Here is a 22591-nt window from a genome sequence, read left to right as displayed (position 1 = left end):
GAAAGATTATTCTTTAATACTTATGTGATCCTTTGCTCTTGGTCTAACTTCAAATCTCCCCCTATCTTCAGTTTTCTACCCTCTATTAATATCTCTTTCACCTCTCCCACAGGCCGATGTCTCCTTTCTGGATGCACCAATCTAGGATCCATTTCAGATTCGACAGGTGCCCCTGTCGTAGTCACAATGTAAGTGACCTTTCACCTCGCCTTGAGACTATCTTCATAACATTTACGATCTATTTCTTGATTCACTGCCATTGTAACTACCATCCCATCATCCGTAGGGAATTTCATCTTTAGATGAACAGTAGATATCACGGCCCCCAATTTGTTGGTAGAAGGTCCGCCTAACAACAAATTATATGAAAGTGGAGCGTTTACAAGGATATATCTTACAAAAATTGTTTTAGTAACCTCTTTGTCTCTGAAAGTTGTCCACAAATCCACATATCCTCTGACCTCCACCTGATCTCCCGAGAACCCAACGAGCACCCCATCAAAGGGTTGTAGATGATCGATGGGAATTTGCAACCCTACAAAGGCATTCCAAAAGATCACATTTGCCAAACTCCCCTTATCCACCAAGACCCTAAGAACATTCCTTCCCATTGTAATGACAAATAACACTATCAGATCATCTTCATGGGGTACTACTCCTTTTAAATCTTCGCTTAAGAACATATTATCAGGGACTTTCTTTGGTCGTTCAATTTTAGTTGTCGTCATAATACTCCTCACATATCTCTTTCGAGCTAAACTAGTTTGTCCACCTCTAGCGAATCCTCCCGCAATTATATTGAAATCTCCCAGAATAGGTTCTTCATGGAGCTCGGTTGCCGAGGACAGAATAGGCTTTTCTTTAATGTTTATCTTGACATATTTTTTCATTAACCCCCTATCCAGTAAAGTAGATAATTGATTAGCCAAAGTATAACAAGAATCTGTATCATGTCCCCCAACCTGATGAAATCTGCACCAAGAGTTCGGTCGAGAGTTGAGAATCTTTCCTGTATTACTAGGATAACGTAAGTGCTTAGTTATCTCAACATATTCTAGTACCTCAGACGGAGCAACCTTAAGAGTGGGCATCCTCCGAACCCTATGAAGCTCATTTCTTTTTTGTGCTAAATAGGAAACAAATTTCCTATCTAGCATTTTCCGAGGAGGAGTTCTTTCTTTTCTGAATGGCCTAACAGTTCTTTCATTCTCATTATTGATCAATAGCCTCTTATCTCCCGATCTTTTGTGTCGCAAAGCTTCCTCAATTTCGATCTCCACTGCTGCCCTTTGCCGAATCTCCATTAGAGTTTTTGGCGAAATCCGATATAGTGATTCACTAAAAGGGCTAGCATGAAGCTCCTTTACAAAGGCTTTCACAAGCAATCCTTCATTCGGATCCACTATCTTCATTCTGATATGGAAAAAATCGATTGAGAAATTGTTTCAGTGACTCTTCCATATTATGACGTATGTCAAACATGTCTGCCATCTCCAAGGGTTTAGCCTTATTGGTCGATAACCTTTCCAAGAATGCGCGTGAGAATTCAGCAAACAATTTGATTGTGGCATTGGGAATAATACTGAACCACTTGAGGGCGATCTCCGTTAACGTGCCTACGAACATCTTACATCGTATCGCGTCAGTTCCACCTGAAATTAGCATTCGCGCTTGAAATGTCTCCAGGTGCAATTCAGGGTCCAAATTTCCCGAGAAAGGTGTGATCTTGGGAATCACAAAGTTTTGGGGGATCAGTTCATCCATGATCTCCTTTGATAACAGGTGGACTTCATTCACATCAGTGGTTAGACGACTAGTATCTCAATAACCGATCCTGGTTGCGTCTATTCTACTCCGCATCTCCTCATTTGATTTCCTCAACAGTTCTTGTTGTTGGAGAGCCTCTTCTAATCGCTGATGTGTTTCCTCAGCTTCTTTTTGAAGACGTTCTCTTTCTCCCAGCACCTAGTCTCGGAGGAGTTGAAGATCCTCTTCAGCCTTCTTGCGAGCTTCTTCCCTTTCTTTTTCTAACTGCGTTTGATCTTCCTCCGCTTTCAGCTTTATTTCTTCATTCTGCTGTCGTAGTTCCATAATGCTCTGCATAATCTGCTGCCTGTTGGTGCTTCTTGTGCTGCTTTTTTGTTCCTGTTCATTGTCACTACTTCTAACGATCTTTGCCTTTTGTCTGTTGAAGTGGAGTCAATATCGAGTTTTACCGTACCCCACGGTGGGCGCCAATATTATGGTCAAGAAAAGTGCCAGATAATTCTTAACCAAAAGCAAAACGAAAGAAATATTTTTAACCCTAGCTTAAGACTTGCTTTGGTAAAAAAACAATTTGTCCCCTAACCATGGGAGTAAAATTCTTATTTGTAGAGCAATCAGTTACAAATATTAGCTTGTAGGAATGGAATTTGGAGTGGTGAAAGAAGACTAGACTAGAAACTAGACTAGTGGAAGGTGGCTAGAGGAAATGTTGGAAACCCCTAGCTTAGGTGCTCTCAAAATAATATAAGAGTGGAGTGATCTCAACATAAGCATTCTATTAGCAATTTCAAGAGTAACCTTACAAAGAGTGTGGAGTCTCTCATTTATAGTAGAGAGCATATCCGAAAATGAAAACCAAATACAAGACTAAATGAAAAGCAAATGCAAGGTGGCCATGTGAAGCACATGTGTTTAGATCTAGATCTAGATCTAAGATCCACAAAAAGTGGATCACATGCCATGTGGCATGTCACACTTTCCTCATTTAAGACATGTGCTAAATGTGCAACTCATGGCTAAGGCTAGATGCAAACTTGGTCTAGATTTTTGTAACTGGGCTTGAATGAACCCAATTGCAAAAGCTAGATCAATTTTGACCCAAAACTACTTCTAGTAATATTACAATTTATTTTTAAATCATGGCCTAAACAATGGGCCCAACAATAAAGTCTAATTTTATGTCTTGCCATGTCTCTTGTTATTGGACCTTTGATTGGACTTGGGCATTGAGGTGCATGTGGGCCATGGAATGGGCCTTGACGTTGGCCTAAGCTATAAGCCTTGTTGGGATCACATTAGTAAGTCCCCTTCGCAGCTAGGACCTGATCAAGTCAAGTGGCTAAGACTTCCTACATTTCTTCACGACATAACTTACTCTACTCTATTTGAGTATGAGCGGTTATTAGAGAAAGGATATCACCATAAAGAATCCTTATGCCAATGCATACACTAATAACTACTTCCACCTAGAATTTCTCCTTGAAATTGTATGATTCACATCTCATTCCATGCTCTCATAAACACTAGTAAAATCGACTTATTTTCATTAATCATGTGTAGAAAACATATCAATCATTCTATTCAATTTAACTGATAAGTGTGCAGAACCTAAGACACTTGCCCAACAAACACATCCTCTCATTGGGCAAAACACACATTTCGACCAATGACCAAGTTGTTGGCTCAACGAGTGTTTCGTTGGGAGTCCAAGGAAATAAATCTTGAATAATTCCTCTGGCAAGAAATACTCGCCCAACGACTCCCAAATCAGGGGTATCACTGTTTTGGAATTCACCCAGCGAGAATTATTCGCTCAGCGACTCCCAAATCAGAGGTATCTCTGTTTTGGAATTCGCCTAGCGAGTCCCAAATCAAAGGTATCCTTGGTTCATAATTCGCCCAGCGAAAATTTGCTCGTCCAGCGAGTTTGCATAATTTTGCAAAACAATAATTCTGTAGAATTTTGCAGTCTCAACCACACCATACGGCCTAAGGATCTTCACAAATATCAGTTTGCATACAAAATCTTATTTCATCATTAACATTAGTGGAATTTGAACTAACAGAACACATTAGTTTCACAACATTTCTAAGTAATTCACATTACAATTAACATATCGATTCATACACACAAATCAACACAAAACCACTCAATTTTACAAACCAAAAATCCAATTCAGTCATGCAATCCATCAATTAAACAATTTCACATGTTCTAAACAGTCTAATTAGCTTCCCTTACCTGTACATGACTCAAATGACCTAAAGAGTTCCAAAATCCCCTTTTCGCTCACGAAACTCACAACTCAACCCAATAGAAACATAAACACGATCAGGAAACATCATCGGAACTGTTGATCAACGAAGATTCATCTGAAAAACTAAGAAGTCACATGCGATTCAAGATTGATCACATGTAGACATAATGACAATTGACCAAGAAATGAGTAGAAAATCCACTTACTCAAATGAGGAAACTAATAGGACAAGGTTAGAGAACTCGCCACCAACATCATCCTAATGATCTTTGATCGTCAAACAGATTAATATATAGTAAGATACTATAGGGAGAAGGGAGAGAACTCCTAAAAAAGTGTTTCTAGAGGGATGAAATATTTTTAAGTAATGGAATCTTTTTATGAAATTATTTTTTACAGAAACCTTTTTATTATTAAAATAATAATAGGATATCATTATTTAAAATATTGTTATTCTTAAAACAAGATTTTCTATGTTGTTACCATTGATCTTGGTTAATGTTATTTTTCGGTCAAAGTTTATTAATTTATTTTATTGATTTTTGTAAAACTTTACTCGATTGACTTTAACCGATATTCTTTTCACTTGATGCCGAATACAATTATTTAAAGTAACACCAATCAAAGTTATTTTTACGATATCGATGATTGAGAGTTTTTGCCAACTTTTTCTTTTATCAATGTTGATTGGAAAATATTTTCAATAGAAAATGATAAAAAAAAATCCTAACTAATTTTGGTCGAAAATTTTCATATTCAAACACAACGTATTTGTTAGTGATAAAAAAAACCTAAATATACATTTGGTCCCTATTTTTGTTGATTTTATTCAATTTGGACCCTATTTTGGTTTTATGTTCAATTAGGTCCTCATTTTCGTTAAATTATGGTCAATTTGGTCCTTTTCACTAAAGGTGTTTAAATAGTTAACGTTTTTGAACAGTACATGCCACGTGTCAGCTCCTTGTTTTTTTTTGATTCCTTTTTAATTTTTTTTTTAAATTTTTTTAAACTTTTTTTAAATTTTTTTTAAATTTTTTTAATTTCAAAAAAATGGTCCACGTGTCAAGTCACAGTTGTGTCACGTATCAATGCTAGTGCCACGTGTCAGCTTGTGGTAGTATTATTTTTTTTTGTTCAATTTAGTCCCTATATTCGTTATTTTTGTTCAATTTAGTCCCAATTTTTGTTCAAATAAATCAATTTTGTCCCTTTGAAATTGACACTAAATTTAATATCTTTTATACAAATTATATTAATATCTTTTATAAAATTGACATTTGAATTTATTATCTTTGAAATTTAATTATAAATTATATAAATTCTTATATTTAACTGCTAAATAGAATATAATTATTTAAAATATTATAAGAATATAATTATTTTTTTTCTAATATTTGTATTCTAAAATATTTTTAAAATTGATATATACAAATATTTTAAATATTCAAAATATTTTAGAAAAATAAACTAATATTTGTAAAAATAACATTTACATATAAAATATTTTAGATTTTAATATCTAAAATGCAATAAAAATATTAAATATTTTAAATTTAAATGTGAATTTTACAAATGTTAGTATATATTTTTAAAATTTTAATAATTATATTTTAATAATATTTAAATAATTATATTCTATTTAACAATTGAATCTAAGAATTATATTCAATTAATAATTAAATATTATAATTTATAATTAAATTTAAAAAATAACTAATAATAATGTCAATTTTAAAAATTAAATGGTTTTATTTTAATAAATTTTGGGACTAAATTAAACAAAAATAACGAATATAGGGACTAAATTGAACAAAAATAACGAATATCGGGACTAAATTGAACAAAAGTAAATGATACAACTACAAACTGACACATGACACTAGTATTGACACGTGGCACAATTGTGACTTGATTTCAAAAAAAAAAAGTTTCAAAAAAATTTCAAAAAAAATTTAAAAAAAAATTTAAAAAAATTTAAAAAAATTAAAAAAAACCAGGAGCTGACACGTGGCATGTACTGTTCAAAAACGTTAACTATTTAAACACCGTTAGTGAAAAGAACCAAATTGACCACAATTTGACGAAAATGAGGACCTAATTGAACATAAAACGAAAATAAGGACCAAATTGAATAAAATAAAAAAAAAATAGAGACCAAATGTATATTTAAACCTAAAAAAAAGTTATTGTAGATCGATAAAAGAATAATCATGATAAATATCAATTAAGAAAAAAATAATATACATCTACGAAAAAAATACTTTTCAATATTGACATAAAAGAAAATTTAACTAATATTGAAAAAAATAACGGTCTAAAAAGAATTTAACAACTATTAACTCAATAAAAAAAACCAGTCGACATCAACTGAAAAGTAATCCTCTCGACGGTATCTCGATCTTAATTAAGTCCATGATGTCCAAAACAAAAATCGAACTAAGAAAGAATAAAATATAAATTTAAAAATATGAAAAATTCTAAATTTTTACGTTTCAAGAAAAGTTGAAAATTCTCTAATCACAATAAATCCAACTACTTGAATAAAATTATAATATTTTAATTCTTTATAAAATTATTTATCTAAACATTATATTTTACCATTAAACATTTCAAATTATCAAAACTAAATAAACTGTCCTATTAAAACATTAAGATTAACAACTAAGAAGAGTGTGAATAACAAATCTAAGATATAACTTGGACTGGGCTGGACTATCGTGGATGGTCCAATTCCAAAAGAAGTACTGAATTAGGGTTTTAGGGGAAGAACATAGCTGAGGGGTTATTTAATAATTGTTTGGCTTGAGACATACATGTTAACTCTGTTTGGCGGCAGACATAGTGTAATCATAACTTACTGATAAGCATACAACTGAGTGGAAAGCAATGGATTCGTTCTCAAATCCATCGACTGGGTCGTCGCAGCAGTTATCTGCGCAGGATATCAGAAAACAATTGAAGAATCAACTCGCCTTGGAGTATGCTCAACAATTTCTTGAGGTATCTACATTCCCCTTTTACCTGCTTATATGCATTTCATTGCACGATTCTCGGCCCCCCATTCTGTTCATGGGGTTGGCTTTGTTAATATAGCGGAAGGCACTCTCGGACAGAACTCGTAAGAATCTGACTCATAAGCTAATAGTCAGATTCGTTTTCAATGAAAGCAGTTCGAGTGTGAGGAGAGTAGGAAGGACGTTGCGAGAAAGGAGAAAAAAAATCAGTGCCAGGAAAGAATAAACAACATGTGCATATGGTTGAGAGAATTGGTCCGATGTGGGGACTAGAAGATTGACATAAGAATTCAGGAGTGTATACGTGGATTATGCTATGAAAGGCACAGACTCTGGATCTCTTAGTATTCTTCTTTTTTCTTTTATAATTTGTGTTCTAGCATGCGTTTCTGTTTGTTATGCAGTCTTTTCTCATGTAAAAAATGTTTCTTTCTCGAGTTCTATACTTACTTTTAGTACTAACGCCAGCTCCTATTATAAAGAAAGTAACCACTTTAATAAAAATCCAAATTATAGTTTTTATCAGTTCAATTTGGCTAATGTCAAAAGTTCGATCTTTATATATCTTTCAACCTACCATACAGGAACAACGACAAAAGAAACATGTAAGAAGCAAATTGGGTAAAATTCAATTATGTAGGTCAATAAGAGGCAATTAATTGTGAAATTTCAGTTAATGCAGGTCGATTATGATTTTCTCATTTCGTAGAAAGATGCAATTGAATTTAGTGATATATGTGTTTCTTGTTCATGAGTCGTTTTTCTTTCTATTTTTTTTTTCTCAACACCGGAGAATTGATGCCTTAAATTATTCGTGCAATTGATTTGTTCTGTTCATGGTTTGCCTCTGCCAATTGAAAATTCTTGGAAATATATTCTAGATTGGAAATGGTAGGGGATTGCCATTTATTGTTAACAGGGTTAGGATAAGGTTTCAAATGTGGGACTTGAACTCATTTTAATTCCTAACACTTATTAGTCAATTCAGTTTGTTATTTACTATTAATAAAGCCCCGAATATTAGGGACATCTCCACGAGTAATTTAGGGGTTGGTAAACGTTGTTGCTTAATCTTTTCACCCTAGTTATTAAAAGGCTTATGTGAGTCCCAGTATGTTAATAAAGAATGTGTACTGTTCTGCAATTTCTGTGACATTAGTTTAGTAGCTAACAAACACTGCTTAATTAGTACTCTTTTGTTCAGTGTCTTAATTTCCAGTTGTACTCATCTTCCAGATTGACATTTATTTTGCAGACAGTGGGAAGAAAGTGTTTTGAGAAGTGTATCACGAAACCAGGTTCAAGTCTTGGTGGAAGTGAAAGCAGTTGCATCTCTAGGTGCGTAGATCGATATATTGAAGCCACCGGCATAATTAGCAAAGCGTTATTTACTTCGCAATGAATTTCTCAGTATAATTGCTCTCAACATTTTGATTACCAATTTATAGGCGTTGGAGATTACGTGTCTTCAGGTTCTTTTCTTTTTTTGTCGACAATCATGCATTTTAATATATTATACAACTAAAGCATGTATGACTCGTGAAGTTCAGGCTTATTTTCAAATCTGTTTTCTTAATAATTGTGTATATTACTTCTACCTTCATCAAAGACATCGCATGAAGCTGTCCGGTATCTAAAATAAGTTTTAAAATAGTTAAAACATGTCATTGTGGAGAAAATCAGAGATTTTGTCTCTTGGTTCCACTTCGCAAATAGAGGGCGGGCTTATAAAGTTGTGGTTGATAATTGATGTATGATTCTCGTAGATTGGGTGATGATTTGTTGGATTGTTTAATGGTATTTCTTTTATTTCTTACCCTTAAAATTCAATTATAAATATAGTGGTGGTTAAAGCTAGTTACTATCTGAACTTGAAAACTCCCACGGGCTATGAATCTAACTTTTTTAGCCCTCTTAGACATAAATGGCCGTTAGTAATTTTTTAAAATTAAGGAAGTTCATTAAATTTTCTATTAAAAGTGAAATTGAATTGAATAAAATGAATTAATAAATAAATATGTATGTAATTTAGTCCACAAGAGCAAATAATTTAATTTAGACATGCGCAAAGGTCACTTTGGGCGTAAGTGTTCGTTCGTTTTCAATATTTTGAAATGATTTAGTCGTTGGAGACGTGTGAATAATATATATAGTCTTTCAATCTATTATGATGTATAAACTATATATTTAACAAATTATTCATCTATAAATTTATATAACAACATTTTGTAGGTATACTTTATATTTATTTTGACTATTTTTTATTTTAAATAATATTTAGACCAGCATGCATATTTTGTAGGTATACTTTATACTTTTAGTTGGCCTGCCTGGACTAAGATTTTTTTGATGCGATCAAATTAATACTATTAAGAAAGAAAGGGTAAAATTAACCTTAAGTCGTCTTCCAATGAACGCGAAATTTATTCTTGACAAATTATTTATTATAAAAAGGTTAAAATATCTTCTTGGTCCCAATTTTCGTCAAGTTTTGTCAAACGAGTCATAATTTTGTTTTTGTGTTCAAATAGGTCCCAATTTTTGTCAATTCTGTTCAATTTGGTCCCTTTTTACTAATACCGTTTCAATCATTGATGATAATGAACAATGATTGTCATATGTCACTTCGTGTTTTTTTATTATATATATACATTTTTTTGTACTTTGTAATTTTTTTAAATGTCTACGTGTCAACTCAGCAGCGTGTCAGAGTCAATGTTTTATATTCAATTTATTCCTTACATTTTTTTTTATTTTTATTCAATTTAGTATCAATTTTGTTTAAAATTGAATAATTTTGTCTCTCTCGAAATTGAGACCAAGTTTAATTTTTTTATATAAAAGTTATAATGATGTTTTATTTTAAAATTCACATTTTTATAAAAAATTTATAATCATGTTTTTGTTACAATTAGTTTAAAATTAAAATGAAAATTTTAAGGATGAAAACTAATATCATTGATATAAAATTAGAGTTGTCAAAATGGGTTGGAACCCGCGAGCCAACTTGGCTCACCACGGGTTCGGGTTGGGTTGAAATTTTTTTACAAATTTCAATACAGGTTGATTTTTGACCCAACTCATTTAGAACTCGTGGTGAGCCAGGTTGGTGAGCCAACTCGCAGATAAAAGGGTCACACAAATATTTTTATTTATTTTTATTAAGTTGGGCTTTACATTTGGGTCATGTTAGGTTGTTTTTTTATCCAACATAAATAATTTGTATTATTTTATTTTGGTTTGTATTTGGATTGTATTAAAGTTTATTTAGATTTTAATTAGAATTACAATTTAGTTTTGACTGAAAAAAATAAAAAAAAATAAAATATTTTTTTAATTAAGTGAACCTGTGAGCCAACCCGTTTAACCCGCTAACCTGTCAACCCGTGGTGGGTCGGGTTAGGTTCAAATTTTTTTGACTTGCTAAAACGTGAGCCGGGTTGGGTTGACTCACTAAATCATCAACCCGTGGTGAGTCGGGTCGGGCCGGGTTACCCGTTTTGACAGCTCTATATAAAATTTTAAAATTCATCTTTATCTTTAAAATTTTTGTTATAATTTTCAACTAATTGTATCCTAAACAAAAATATTTAATAAAAATTCACATTTTTATTAAAAAGTATATTTGGTCTCAATTTGAAAAGGGACAAAGTTGCTTCATTTTTAAAAAAATTAAGAGTAAATTGAACAAAAATAAATAATATAAGAACCAAATTGAATATAAAACATTAATTTTGACATATTGTCAACATCCAATTTCGTCCGGATGAAGAAATTTATTTTCAAAAAAAAAAATGAAATGTTTTTTAGTTAATGGTAAATAAAAAAAGGTGAAATAATTTTTTTTTCAAAGATTTTCAAACTTTAATTTTAGTAAAAAAAGAAAAAAATGAGAGGAAAAAAAAAAGAAAAAAGAAGAAGAAAAAGTCCAGTTTGTTTTTAATTATCACACCCCTTCTCATGAACCCAATAACTCAACATATCATATCATCTACCTTTGTCTCCTGTCCTAATAGAGAAAATAGTGATATGATTCTAATAAGTAGAAGCAATATCTCTTATAATTGATAGAGAAAATAGTGATATGATTTGAATAAGTAGAAGCAATATCTCTTATAATGATTAGAATCAATATTATTAATGATGATTGATAATGTGCTCTGAGTTGATACGATCTGATTCTCATAATGTACTGCTATCATGACCAATCTCTTTCTTAAATTGTTCATTACAATTAAGGGTAAGATTGCATTGATATTGCAATGTGTGAATATAAATACGCAGTCTGTCATGGAAAAAAGGAAAGAAAATATTCTTTACTCTTGCTCTCTCCTTCTCATTACCACCCATACATACACACCTCTTTTATTTTCTCTCTTGAAAAAAAAAATAGAAAAGGAGGCAAGAATAAAAAGGAAAGAAAAGGTAGTTATAATATACAAAATGAGAGGGTGAGATTGATACAAGAGAAGAGGAATTGAAAGTGTAGAAGGTATGTCACTGTCATTATCTTTTTTTATTTATTCATTCCCTTTTTCTTATAATATTATTTTAATATTGAACGCGTTTTTGTTTTACACATAACTTCTTCCTTTTGCTTAAGGGATATTATTTTCTATTGTTCATAAATATTTTATTTTAAAAATCATAAAAAATAGTTTTCTTCATTTCTTTTAGTATTTGTCCGGTCGTTCGTGTCACATGACACCAATTTTTCAAATTTCTTTTCCTAAAATTTAAAAAATATAAAGAACTACGTAACTCTGATTCTCCATCGTGAATGGAGATACGTAGGAGTGAGGATTAATCCTGGTCGGGCCCAAAAGACCAAAATAAATTATTTTTGTTTATTTAGTAAATTCATTTATTATTATTTTTGGGGAAAATAAATATTTTTAAAAACTACATCCTTTTGCACGTTTAGTTAAAGGTACTGTCTTAGGACGGGTGTTGTGGGGGTGCTAATACCTTCCCCACGCGTAACCGACTTCCGGACCCAAAATCTCATTTTTTGCAGACCTTGTCTTATCTTTTTGGTTTTCCGTAGTTTTCCAAAATAAACTATGGTGGCAACTCTAAATTCAGTTTTTTCAAATTTTATTTTTGGTTTGTCATCCCGTCGCGATTTTGATCGCGACACATGTGGCACGTTGTTGGATTGACACATGAACATTTTAAAAAAAATTTAAAAATTAAAAAAAAAAAAACCAAAAAAATCACGTCACACGTGGTAATCACTGTTCATTACTGTTAATGATTTAAATGGTTTTAGCAAAAAAAGACCAAATTGAACAAAATTGACAAAAATTGACACCTATTTAAACACAAAAACAATTAGGACTAATTTGACAAAACTTGACGAAAATTGGGACCAAAAAGGTATTTTAACCTTATAAAAACTATACAAAAGGGGTTAATCAAATAAAATAATATTGGAAAATGATAAAAGGATATAAAAACAATTATAAAGAAAATAGATTTATTCCACTCATGTTTTTAAAATAGATTCATTATCGATTATCTAAAGATTATTGCTCAATTAATTATGATTGTAGATTTGCAAATTAATCAATGTAAAACCTCAATCAAAGTAAAGTCTTGACTAATTTTAGTTAGAGTAAATACCTTTAACCAAAGTAAAGTCTCAATTATTGGTAAAAACTTATTTAATCACATGAAAGTTTCTAAACAAAATCAAAGTAAAGTCTCAATTAAATTTAAAAACCATTAAACTCATACGATTAACATGCATATATATATATATATATATATATATATATATATATATATATATATATATATATATATATATATATATATATAAACACTTTGCTAATTAGCTAGCATGCAAAATCATCAGTTTTTTTACGTGATTTAAAGATAAAAGACATAGATGAATGAAAAACACAACAATAATAAAAAGAACAAAAAATAAATTATTTCATTCTAACCTCATACTCCAAAATGAAATTACCGTGGAACTAACCCTCGAAGCTTAGCACTTCATGGAATCAAAATATTTTAAAAATAAAAGAAGAGAGGGTGGAAAGTGAGAAGGAAATTAGGCCCCATAGGGGTTCCTAAACTCTGAAGTTTCGAGCTTCCCTTTTCTGTTTCCCCTTGGTCTCTTTATATAGGACTTGGACCAGGTTTTTTTATTGTTGAAATCTCTTAAATATCTTTTAAAATAAAGGTAAAGATAAATATAATTTATCTTTATAGTGATTATGAATATCTAAACATATTTTGAAAGATGTTCTTGCAGAGAACAAACAAGATATGTCAGACACAAGTATTACCTTACCTTGGTCCGCCATCTCCTCAGTAGGCTTCTTCCCGGTTGATATATATCGCTTATGGGTATCTCAGAGTGATCAGTTTGGACCTGGGAGGGGTTACCTGCAGAAGGGACTCCGAAGTTCAAGTCAGCGAAATCTCTTAGAAAGTCAAATCTGGTGATTAGGGAAGTAATGAATGCGTACCTTTAATTCATGGGGTCCATGCATATTTATAGATTATTAATTATGTCTGGCCACGCCATGGGCTGGGCCCTTGTTTGGGCTGTAGGTGGGCCTAGGCCCTAGCCTAGGCCCTTAGTTCGATTATTGTGGGCTTGGTGAATCTTATTGAAACGTTCTATTTTTGCCAAGTCCTTGGTTAGTTTCGTGGAGTTATAGGCCTAGGCCGGTTACCCTTTAGCGGCTTAGGCCGCTATTATTGTTTTGGTTTGTTTGATTAATGTCGCTTCTTAGCGGTTTAGTCCGGGTACCCTAGCATGTGTATGGTAATTGTTATTTATTCGGCTAGGCCGAATAGGTGTGGTACAAGAGATATAACTAGTTTTAAAATTATTTGACAAATATAGTTGGTTAAATATTTCTAATATAATTAATTAAATTAATTATTTAAAGATATCTAAGAAATTATCGCCAACTAATATTTGCATTAATTTTCCAAATTTGCAATTTGTAATATCATCCATTTAGCTTCTAAATAATCCAATATCCTCAAGATATATTTGTTTGTTGTGGAGATCTAAAAAGATTTAAGAAGATCTTGTCATATTTAAAATTTTTTGATAGTTATTATCTTTTGATATTTGTACTATACTAGTCCTTCTACCCGTGCAACGCACAGGTTTTTTTTATATGTAATAATTGTGGTAATAGCAATGGGTTTTTGGATATTTAATAATCTATATGATGATAATCTAATGTTTTAAAAAGATGTTGACGTGTATCAATGGAATAGATCAATTTAGAATGTAATTAAAGTTGTATGTCAAGTTAAGATTTGATTTCATTGAATATTGTCGTCAAGCACCAACAACAAAAATATGACTAATACACTACTTTGTTAATATAAGAATTAAAAAAGAATAAATTACATACCTAGAATGTATCCTTTGGTATTGAAGTTCATAAATTCCTTTTGTACATAATTTCCTTTTGTACACAATGACTTCTTTGTTCAACTTTTTCAGTACAATGATTTTCCTACATGGCAGAAAATAACATAAATCAATTGATATATATTTATAACAGTTTTGAAATGAAAAATAAAATTCGAAATGACATACCTATAATTGATTTCTTTTCAAAGAGTTTCAAAAATTTCTTTGTACACAACGTTTTTAGTTGTGTTTGTTACCTTTCCATCTTCATCCAATATAAGTATTTTCAATCCTCTTTTGGTTTTGACTCTAGAAATAGCAACATATAGTTGGCCATGTGTGAATACAGGTTGTGGAAGATAAAGGCCGACTCTAGAAAGTGTTTGTCCTTGACTTTTGTTAATCGTCATTGCAAAGCATAAAGATATCGGAAATTGTCTTCTTTGAAATTTGAAAGGCAACCCTGAATCAGATGGCACTAAATCCATTCTTGGTATAAAAATGCTGTCACCAATGTTTTTTCCAGTAATTACAGTTGCACATATTACATTCTTGCCTAAATGTTTGACTTGCAATCTTGTGCCATTGCATAAACCTTTTGCTTGATCAATGTTTCTCAAGAGCATAATTGGAACACCTGTTTTCAACTGCAGTTTATGATTTGGTATCCCTGAACATTTGATATCATTTAAAAATTCAGATGTAAACCATTTAGATTGCACTTCATCTTGTTCATCAGATTGGCAAGGTGTATCTGAACTTAAATAAGTCACCTCATCACCACCAATTAAGGACAACATGAAATCATTTACTTGCTCTACAGAATCATTTGTTGGGCACAAAATTGCTCCATCATCAAAATAATTAGGATTCAACATGTTAACCACAAATTGAGGATACACAAATTCAACCAATGACAATAAAGGTAAATCTGTGTTTCTAATCAGGATCTGTTCGGGAATTTCAACCATGCACTCACCATTCTCATTTAGATCCATTTTTGCGTCTCCAATCTTCAAAATCCAATCAGCAAATTCTTGAATATCATTGGCTGTTTCAGTATTTGATGTAGTACTTAATCTCATGTTCTTGGATAACTTTAGCACTTTACAACAATTCCATAACTCTGAATAGTTGATTGATGATTTTATGATATCAAACCTAGATCCTTTTTTGATAACTGGTAGAATTTGTCTAAAGTCACCTCCTAACACAACTGCTTTGCCACCAAATGGTTTGTCTTTATTGGCATCATCAACATTTCGCATAATATCTCTTAGTGTTCTATCAAATGCCTCAAAACACATTCTATTCATCATTGGTGCTTCATCCCAGATAATCAAACTGGTAGCCATAAGAAGTTTTGCCCTAAGACTACCTTGTGCTATGTTGCAAGTTGATTCTTCATTAATTAATAGTGGGATGCAAAAGGTAGAGTGTGCTGTTTTTCCACCAGGAAGTAATAAAGAAGCAATTCCACTTGATGCTACGTTCAAAACAATCATGCCTTTGCTTCTTAGACCAGCCGACAATGTCTTCCACATAAAAGTCTTACCTGTACCACCATAGCCATATAAGAAAAAGAATCCTCCCTTCTTTGAAAGAACTGCTGTCATGATATCTTGATATACATCAATTTGTTCATCATTCAGTGCTTTAAACAAACTGTCATGTTCTTTCGCCATGTCTTGTTTATTATATTGCAACTCATCAACAATAAATCTATTATTGAATGTATGTACATCTGAAAGATCAAGTTGAGGTAATGAAGGATAATCTTTCAAACTTCTACCATTTGACATTAGCATTTCCTCTATTTCCAGCAGACATAGTTTTTGTAATTCAGCAGTCTCCATTTGAAGACCTGCAAATACAGATATATAATAATCATATACATATATATAATATAATAATAAACAACTAAACTTGAGAAGATCTGTAAATAAGTAAACAACAAAAAATACAGATTATCAATCTGTAAAGTAATATTGTTTATAGATTGAGAAGACCTGCAATAAGTAAATAATACAATTAAAATATATATGTATACGAAATTAAAAGAAAAAATATGAAGTACCTGGTAAGTTCATCTCCTTCCTTTTTTGGTACAAAATTCCATCACATAAGATACTCCAAGTAAAATTCCAAACTATATCTGGTTTAGAAATTGTATTCATGGACAACAAAGTAACAAATAATCTTCTAAGTTGATACCCACAAGCAAATTCACTTGCTTCTTTGATTGCATCAATATATTCTTTGTCGTCAGCCAACAATCCCAAAACATAGCAAGCTTCTTGGTATGTTTCATAATACTTTCCATCAATTGTCTTAATGCTTTCATAATCAATACAACCTTTTTGAATGGTCAGTAATATCCTCAAATAATAAAGTTCTCCAGACCCAGGAGGAATATAAGTAAGTCTACCAATGTTGTAGCCTTTCTTCCTTGGTTTCCATTCTTTTTCTTTTGCAAACCACACAAATTTGCTTGGAAATTCTGAATAAGTCAATTGTTTTCCTTCCTCATAAACTTTGTTAGCCTCAAACCAAGCTAGAAACATTGTGTTAGCATTTTCGTATCTGTTGAAGACCACATTAATATCATCATCATCTTTAAATAAAGCTGATTGTTGGCCAGGAAGATGAAAGGTCAATCTCTGAACAGGAGGCCATCTGTGATGGATGTCAAAAGCAAATATTCTCCAAGCAGCTTCACATGGTGATAGATACCTACAGTCGTAATAGCTTTTGATCTCATCAATAATGGTTGATTTTTCAGACTGTGCAGAGTTGTTGCTTATTTTAAGAGTAGCTCTGTCCGGACCTTTGTTCACATATTTGAACAAATATTTGATTGAATTGGTCTTGTTGCAATACTCTGTATTGACGTGTGCTTGATACCTCATTAGAAGTGGTGGATTGTAGGGAACAACACTTCTATTGTCCAGCTTAATTCCATTCTTCTCAACAAATCTACCATTATCAAGTCTTCTATAGCATGGATATCCGTCTTCATCAATTGAAGTCGAAGATGTGAATTTTTTTGGATAAAATTTAGAACATCTTCCTTCCTTCATGCAAGGTGAATTATGTCTTGCATGTCCGCATGGTCCATGAATCATGTAACTTGGGACAACTTTTTCCAATTTGGGGTACAAATCAGAATTTGGCAATTCAGCTGATATTACTTTATCAATATCAGTTGAATTCTTCAACTTGCTTTCTCCATCCAACCATAAAAGTATATGTGCATGAGGTAGACCTCTTTTTTGGAATTCTACTGTGTACATTCCTGCATATATAAATAAAAAGTAAATATAGTTGTGAGAATTTAATTTAAGATAAAATTATATAATGTATATAACTTCATATATAACATACCTGCAGTGCTTTTTCCAAAGAAGTCCTTTTTCTTAAAATCTGTCATCATTTCATCCAGCTTCATTTTGAACACTCTACATACAATATCAGGTCTATCCGAAGCTGATAAGCCTTTTGCTAAGACAAATTCTTTTATTTCACTCCAATTGACATTGCATGTTATAGTAATGAACAAATAAGGATATCCAAATTTTTTACAAATTGCCATAGCATCTTGACAATTGTTGAACATGTATCTGGTACCACCAGTGAAAGAAGCAGGCAAGACAATACGTCTTCCAATTAAAGAAGGATCTGTCTCTCCTCTATTAACAGCTTCTTGTAATCCATTAAGAATATCACAGCGAATTAACTTCTGATTCGCTCTGATGAATGACAACCTTTGCGCTTCAACCATTGTATAGCAATCCACCAGAAACTGTTGGAACAATCTGCATGCATTCACAATATTTCCTGCTTCTACAGCTCTTTGTTGTATTCTAAAGGCAATAAATTCTCGCAAAGAAATTCTAACTCTTACCCTGGATTTTGTTTTTGAATGACATTCTCTTATTGGTATATCCTCTTGATAACCATCTTCTCCATATGGAAACATGAGAGGATATTGTAGTGGAATGAAAGCTGTGTGAGTTTCGTGCAGTCTGGTTAATTCACTAGAACATTTTTTGACCACTATATCTCTGCCTACATCCATATTGCCAAAATCACCAACTATAAGTGCAGCTATTTCATCACATGAAGGTGTATTGTAGACTCTAGGGTCTTTGTTTCTGCCTCTAAATAGTCTTAGCGTGAAATCTGATTCCATATGTTCCAGTGACAAATCTCTTACTCTTCTAAAAGTTTTCGTAAGAACATTGTGATTGTCAAATATTTGAATCAAATCAGCAACCAATGATTCATCTATAACAGATTCCTTTGTGTTTGAACTAAAAAATAATAAAGAGAAAGCATGTCAACACATTTATTTAAATATTTCATATAATGAAATTATTTAATATATTGACTGACCTGAAATGCTTGACTCTGTTAGTCATTTCATTTTCGGTATCATATATGTAGAGTTGTGCAAACTTTGGCTTTGATCCATGCTCTGGCAATAAACTGCCAATACGGTGATAGTTTTGTCCATTCAGAATAAATTGTGGAGGAGCAGAACCATTGTTCATTGAATTATCAATCTTACCACTAATTGAAGTAAATGAAAACATGCTATTGTATACTCTTATGTTTTGTAAAAATGATTTGCTTCTCTGATCTTCACCATTTAACAAACCTTCAAGAAGATTAGGTGGTCTTTTTAATAGTGGAATTTGTACTTTTCCCTTTTGACAACACAATGAGAATTCAACTCCCTTTCATGTGTTACATTTTTCTGCTCTTTCTTCATACCAAAGTTGAGCTTTACAGTATTGGCATTCCAAGCAAGGTTCTCCAATATTGAGCAATTCTGAAAATCAATATAAAACATTAGAATGAAGCTGCGAATATTTTAATCTGCAGTTATATACAATTGTGTTGGACATTATGTACCTTGTAACTCTCCTTTGCAATACAATTCGTTTGTAGTTGTAGTACTTGTATGATGTTCTTCAATATTAGTAAGATGAAAACTAATTAATGATTTAAAAGGAATTTATATTAACATCAATAAGTTTAATATCAGAATTACCATCATCTGTTATTGTTGCTGAATCATCGTTTGTTGTGTCTGAATAATTATGTTCTCTTGTTGTTTCATCATCAAGATTGAATCTGTTTTGAAGTGATTGTATGACTTGAAAAGGATATTTCACTACTTTATTCTTAGAAACAGAATGCGACCCAGTTACAACATCTGATCTCCCACCTATGAAAAACAACGAAAAACAATTGTCCTACCTGCATTGGCATTGTGAGTATGAATCCAAATGTAATTACCTGCACTGGAATTGTTCTTATTTTGTCCATAATTTCTCTGACTGTTATTGTTAAAAGCTGCAGTCATTCAAAAACATTGATATAAAATCTAAATTTGTCATCTCAACATGTATATAAGAAATTAAGAATAATGTACAAATATACCGAAAGGACTATGGTAAGTTAAAGTAGAAGTTGCAGATTGTGAAGTGATTTGTTGTTCAACTAAAGTACTTGAAAAACTTGAGAATTTGTTGACAGTTTCTGCATTGAAACGAAGGTTAGTTTAAAGTGGTACGAAATTAATATTATTCATAAACAATGTTAAAATTAAGTATTGGAAGAACTTCACAACTGACCAATTTGTCTGTGAAATAATGAATTCATATTGTGAAGGTTGTTGTTGTTGTTGTCAACATCTGGAAAAGGATTATTGTAGAAGCATTGTTATTAAAGAAATAAAAAAAAAAGACTTCATTGATTCATTTAACAACATTCTTTAAAGATATAGATTAGAAAGAAAAGAACTTACTAATATCCAACTGTTGTAATGGATTCCTGTCTATATTTTGGTGAAATGATGTTTGTGATACAGTTGGTTTATCTGTGAGTAAAACAACAAAGATGATTGAGTATGCATCTGTGTTGTGAATTTAAAATCCAAAACATACTGAGATTTATTTACTTTGAGACGTATGGTTTGCAAATTTAGTTTTCTTTCTTGCATTCTCTTCTTTGTCATCTACAACATAAAAAAACATAGAAACATACAAGTGCATCATTTATAAATAAATGATTGATGAAGAATTAGAAAACATAAATGGATTAAGTAAGATGTTAATGACTTACATGAATGTTTATGATTTTTTGCATTGAACCTCTGTTGTAGCAGCAGTTTCCTTCTCAGCCTTGCATTTTTACAGTCGTTATGCTCCATTACAGTACAGAAATGTTATGGAATAGTTTCAAAGGTTACAATGGAAGAAGCAAAAATAAAGGTAAGTTGACTCAATGGATGAAAAAGTGTTTACTGTTTTATTCCTATATTGGTGAATGTCTTTGTTAAACTTTTTTGTGTAGCTTGTACCTCTAATCACAATTGTGGAAACAGAAATATATGTAATTATAGTACGAAGCAGTTTTTTCAGAAGAGAAAAAGATAAAAATAGAAGACAAACATAAAAAATAGAAAGAGCATGCAGTACTGAGTGTTACTATATCAGAATCATTCATATATATAGCACTATTTCAGAGTTGATTTGTTCTTGCAAATAAGAAAACATTTCCTTTTTATGTAGGTACAATCAGACATTTTTTTTATGCAGTACTATATATAGTAAAACAAAGAGAACTTTTTCAAAGGAATTATGTACAATCTTAACCTCATTATGTATAAAAATGATAACTTACAGTGAGTGTATGCACATACTAAAGCAACATACATCCATACATATGATTATAGACATGATAACTTTTCATTATTCGTCCAACTATATATGTTTCAATTTCATCATATATATTTCATTTCAATTATAGAACAAAATAATTTTATTTCTGAATATGATACCATAACATGTATGAATTTTCATCTTTCAGAGTAATTCAGAGAAGCTTCAAAGGGATTTCATTGATAAGAAGGTAGAACTATACATATGCATTGCTGAAAATAAAAGAACTTGTAGGTTGAAAACTACATAAGTGGCAAAAATAAAAACAAAACTATTTATTGTAACTGTAAATTAAAAATTACAATATGTTAGCACTTTGACATTCTGATTGCTTTTCATGTGGTCCACTTCAAACACCAAGTCAATAGTTTGATGAAATCCATGAGCAGTACAAAATTCCTTCCAGCCACTTCTAATTTTGCTAGACTTCTTAGGATGATTTCTCAACAGTAGTTTGCACTTCACTGTTTTACGCCGTCCATAAAGATAAATGTATTTAAAACTTCCTTGACGAAGATAATTGCCAAAATCAGCTGGCAAATCCTAAAAAAATACATAAAGTATTAATGAAATTAGTATATGGATTAAATTTTAAAAATAATTTCGAAATATAAATCAAAATATGATACAAAAATCCATTTAGTAAAAAATATGAAATTAATCTCACCAGATGGCTAGCATTGCATTGATTTGGATTCAGAAATATTTTGAAATGCAACTTCGGTCCATTGAAAAGGGGTTGATCTGCGTGAATTCTTTTAAGAAAACGTGCAATAGACAAAGGTTTGCATTTACTGGGAAAAATAGTGATGTGGAAGCAAGAATCACCAACATATCCAAAATAAATAGTGTGAAAATCGTGAAGATCATATATGTGCCTTAATTCAGTCCATCCTCCAATTAGCATTGGTTTTTGTAAATTCTTGTTATAAGCAACCACATGTCTATTGCCTTCTTCATCTCTTAAAGTCCATTGACGCTCAAGATCGTCATCATAAAGAATGGCGAATGCACGATCAACAAAACCAACAACCTCGAAACACAGAATTTGTTTAAGAAAAAATTGGATTAGTTAAGGTTAAAAACAGGATATTGTAAAAGAGAAGAAGAAATCCGTCTACGAAATAGAAAGAGTAGAAGAAATCTTGTAAAAGAAAATATGTCTGAAAAATTTGACAATGAACTTACCTCGTCCTGAAGGTGAATAATAGAGAACTGGTACCTACTCATTCTATTAATAACATCATCTTCATTGAAGTTGTTTTCCATTTGCTTGGACTTTGAGAGAGATAGTACAGTAAAAGTTTGAAGAATGTAGAATATCCTTGAACTGATCTTGCCGTTTAATGTTCATGGTAGAATGGAGATGAATATTTATTTATAGAAGACAAATGACAGATGAAAAGACGGGACGATTACAAATAG

General features: G+C 31.6%; 2 protein-coding genes and 1 pseudogene across 3 annotated transcripts; 1 reads left to right on the top strand and 2 right to left on the bottom strand.

Annotated features, from left to right (window-relative positions):
* Window positions 1–200: 200 nt before the first annotated feature.
* LOC114187754 (uncharacterized) lies at window positions 201–1764 on the bottom strand. The gene is made up of 2 exons (XM_028076104.2): window positions 1523–1764; window positions 201–1413 (listed from the first exon to the last, which is right to left on the bottom strand). The coding sequence occupies exons 1-2, from the start codon at window positions 1762–1764 to the stop codon at window positions 201–203; spliced, it is 1455 nt and encodes a 484-aa protein (XP_027931905.2).
* Window positions 1765–6733: 4969 nt separating this feature from the next.
* TIM13 (translocase of the inner mitochondrial membrane 13) lies at window positions 6734–8621 on the top strand. 2 transcript variants are annotated; one of them, XR_014995683.1, is made up of 3 exons: window positions 6734–7028; window positions 7199–7365; window positions 8298–8621. XR_014995683.1 is itself a non-coding variant. In XM_028075288.2 (2 exons), the coding sequence occupies exons 1-2, from the start codon at window positions 6915–6917 to the stop codon at window positions 8442–8444; spliced, it is 261 nt and encodes an 86-aa protein (XP_027931089.1). In that variant the 5' UTR covers window positions 6756–6914; the 3' UTR covers window positions 8445–8621. The 2 variants fall into 2 exon arrangements, 1 of the variants encoding a protein (XP_027931089.1); XM_028075288.2 differs by lacking the exon at window positions 7199–7365 and having other exon boundaries at window positions 6756–7028.
* A 5891-nt stretch (window positions 8622–14512) lies between these two features.
* LOC146885374 (uncharacterized) lies at window positions 14513–22435 on the bottom strand (annotated as a pseudogene).
* Between the last annotated feature and the right edge of the window lie 156 nt (window positions 22436–22591).

Source organism: Vigna unguiculata, chromosome 6 (assembly GCF_037176805.1).
Source record: "Vigna unguiculata cultivar grain cowpea cultivar isolate G323 ecotype 2 chromosome 6, ASM3717680v1, whole genome shotgun sequence".
Classification (NCBI taxonomy): Eukaryota; Viridiplantae; Streptophyta; class Magnoliopsida; order Fabales; family Fabaceae; genus Vigna; species Vigna unguiculata.
This window is presented reverse-complemented; position numbering and strand designations above follow the sequence as displayed.

Excerpts from the sequence above, each read along its gene's own strand:
- LOC114187754 (XM_028076104.2), bottom strand. The coding sequence starts at position 1,764 with ATGGATGAACTGATCCCCCAAAACTTTGTGATTCCCAAGATCACACCT. Across the intron at positions 1,414-1,522 it reads TCACGCGCATTCTTGGAAAG|AATGAAGATAGTGGATCCGA; the intron begins GTTATCGACCAA and ends TTTCCATATCAG.
- TIM13 (XM_028075288.2), top strand. The coding sequence starts at position 6,915 with ATGGATTCGTTCTCAAATCCATCGACTGGGTCGTCGCAGCAGTTATCT. Across the intron at positions 7,029-8,297 it reads ATGCTCAACAATTTCTTGAG|ACAGTGGGAAGAAAGTGTTT; the intron begins GTATCTACATTC and ends TTTATTTTGCAG.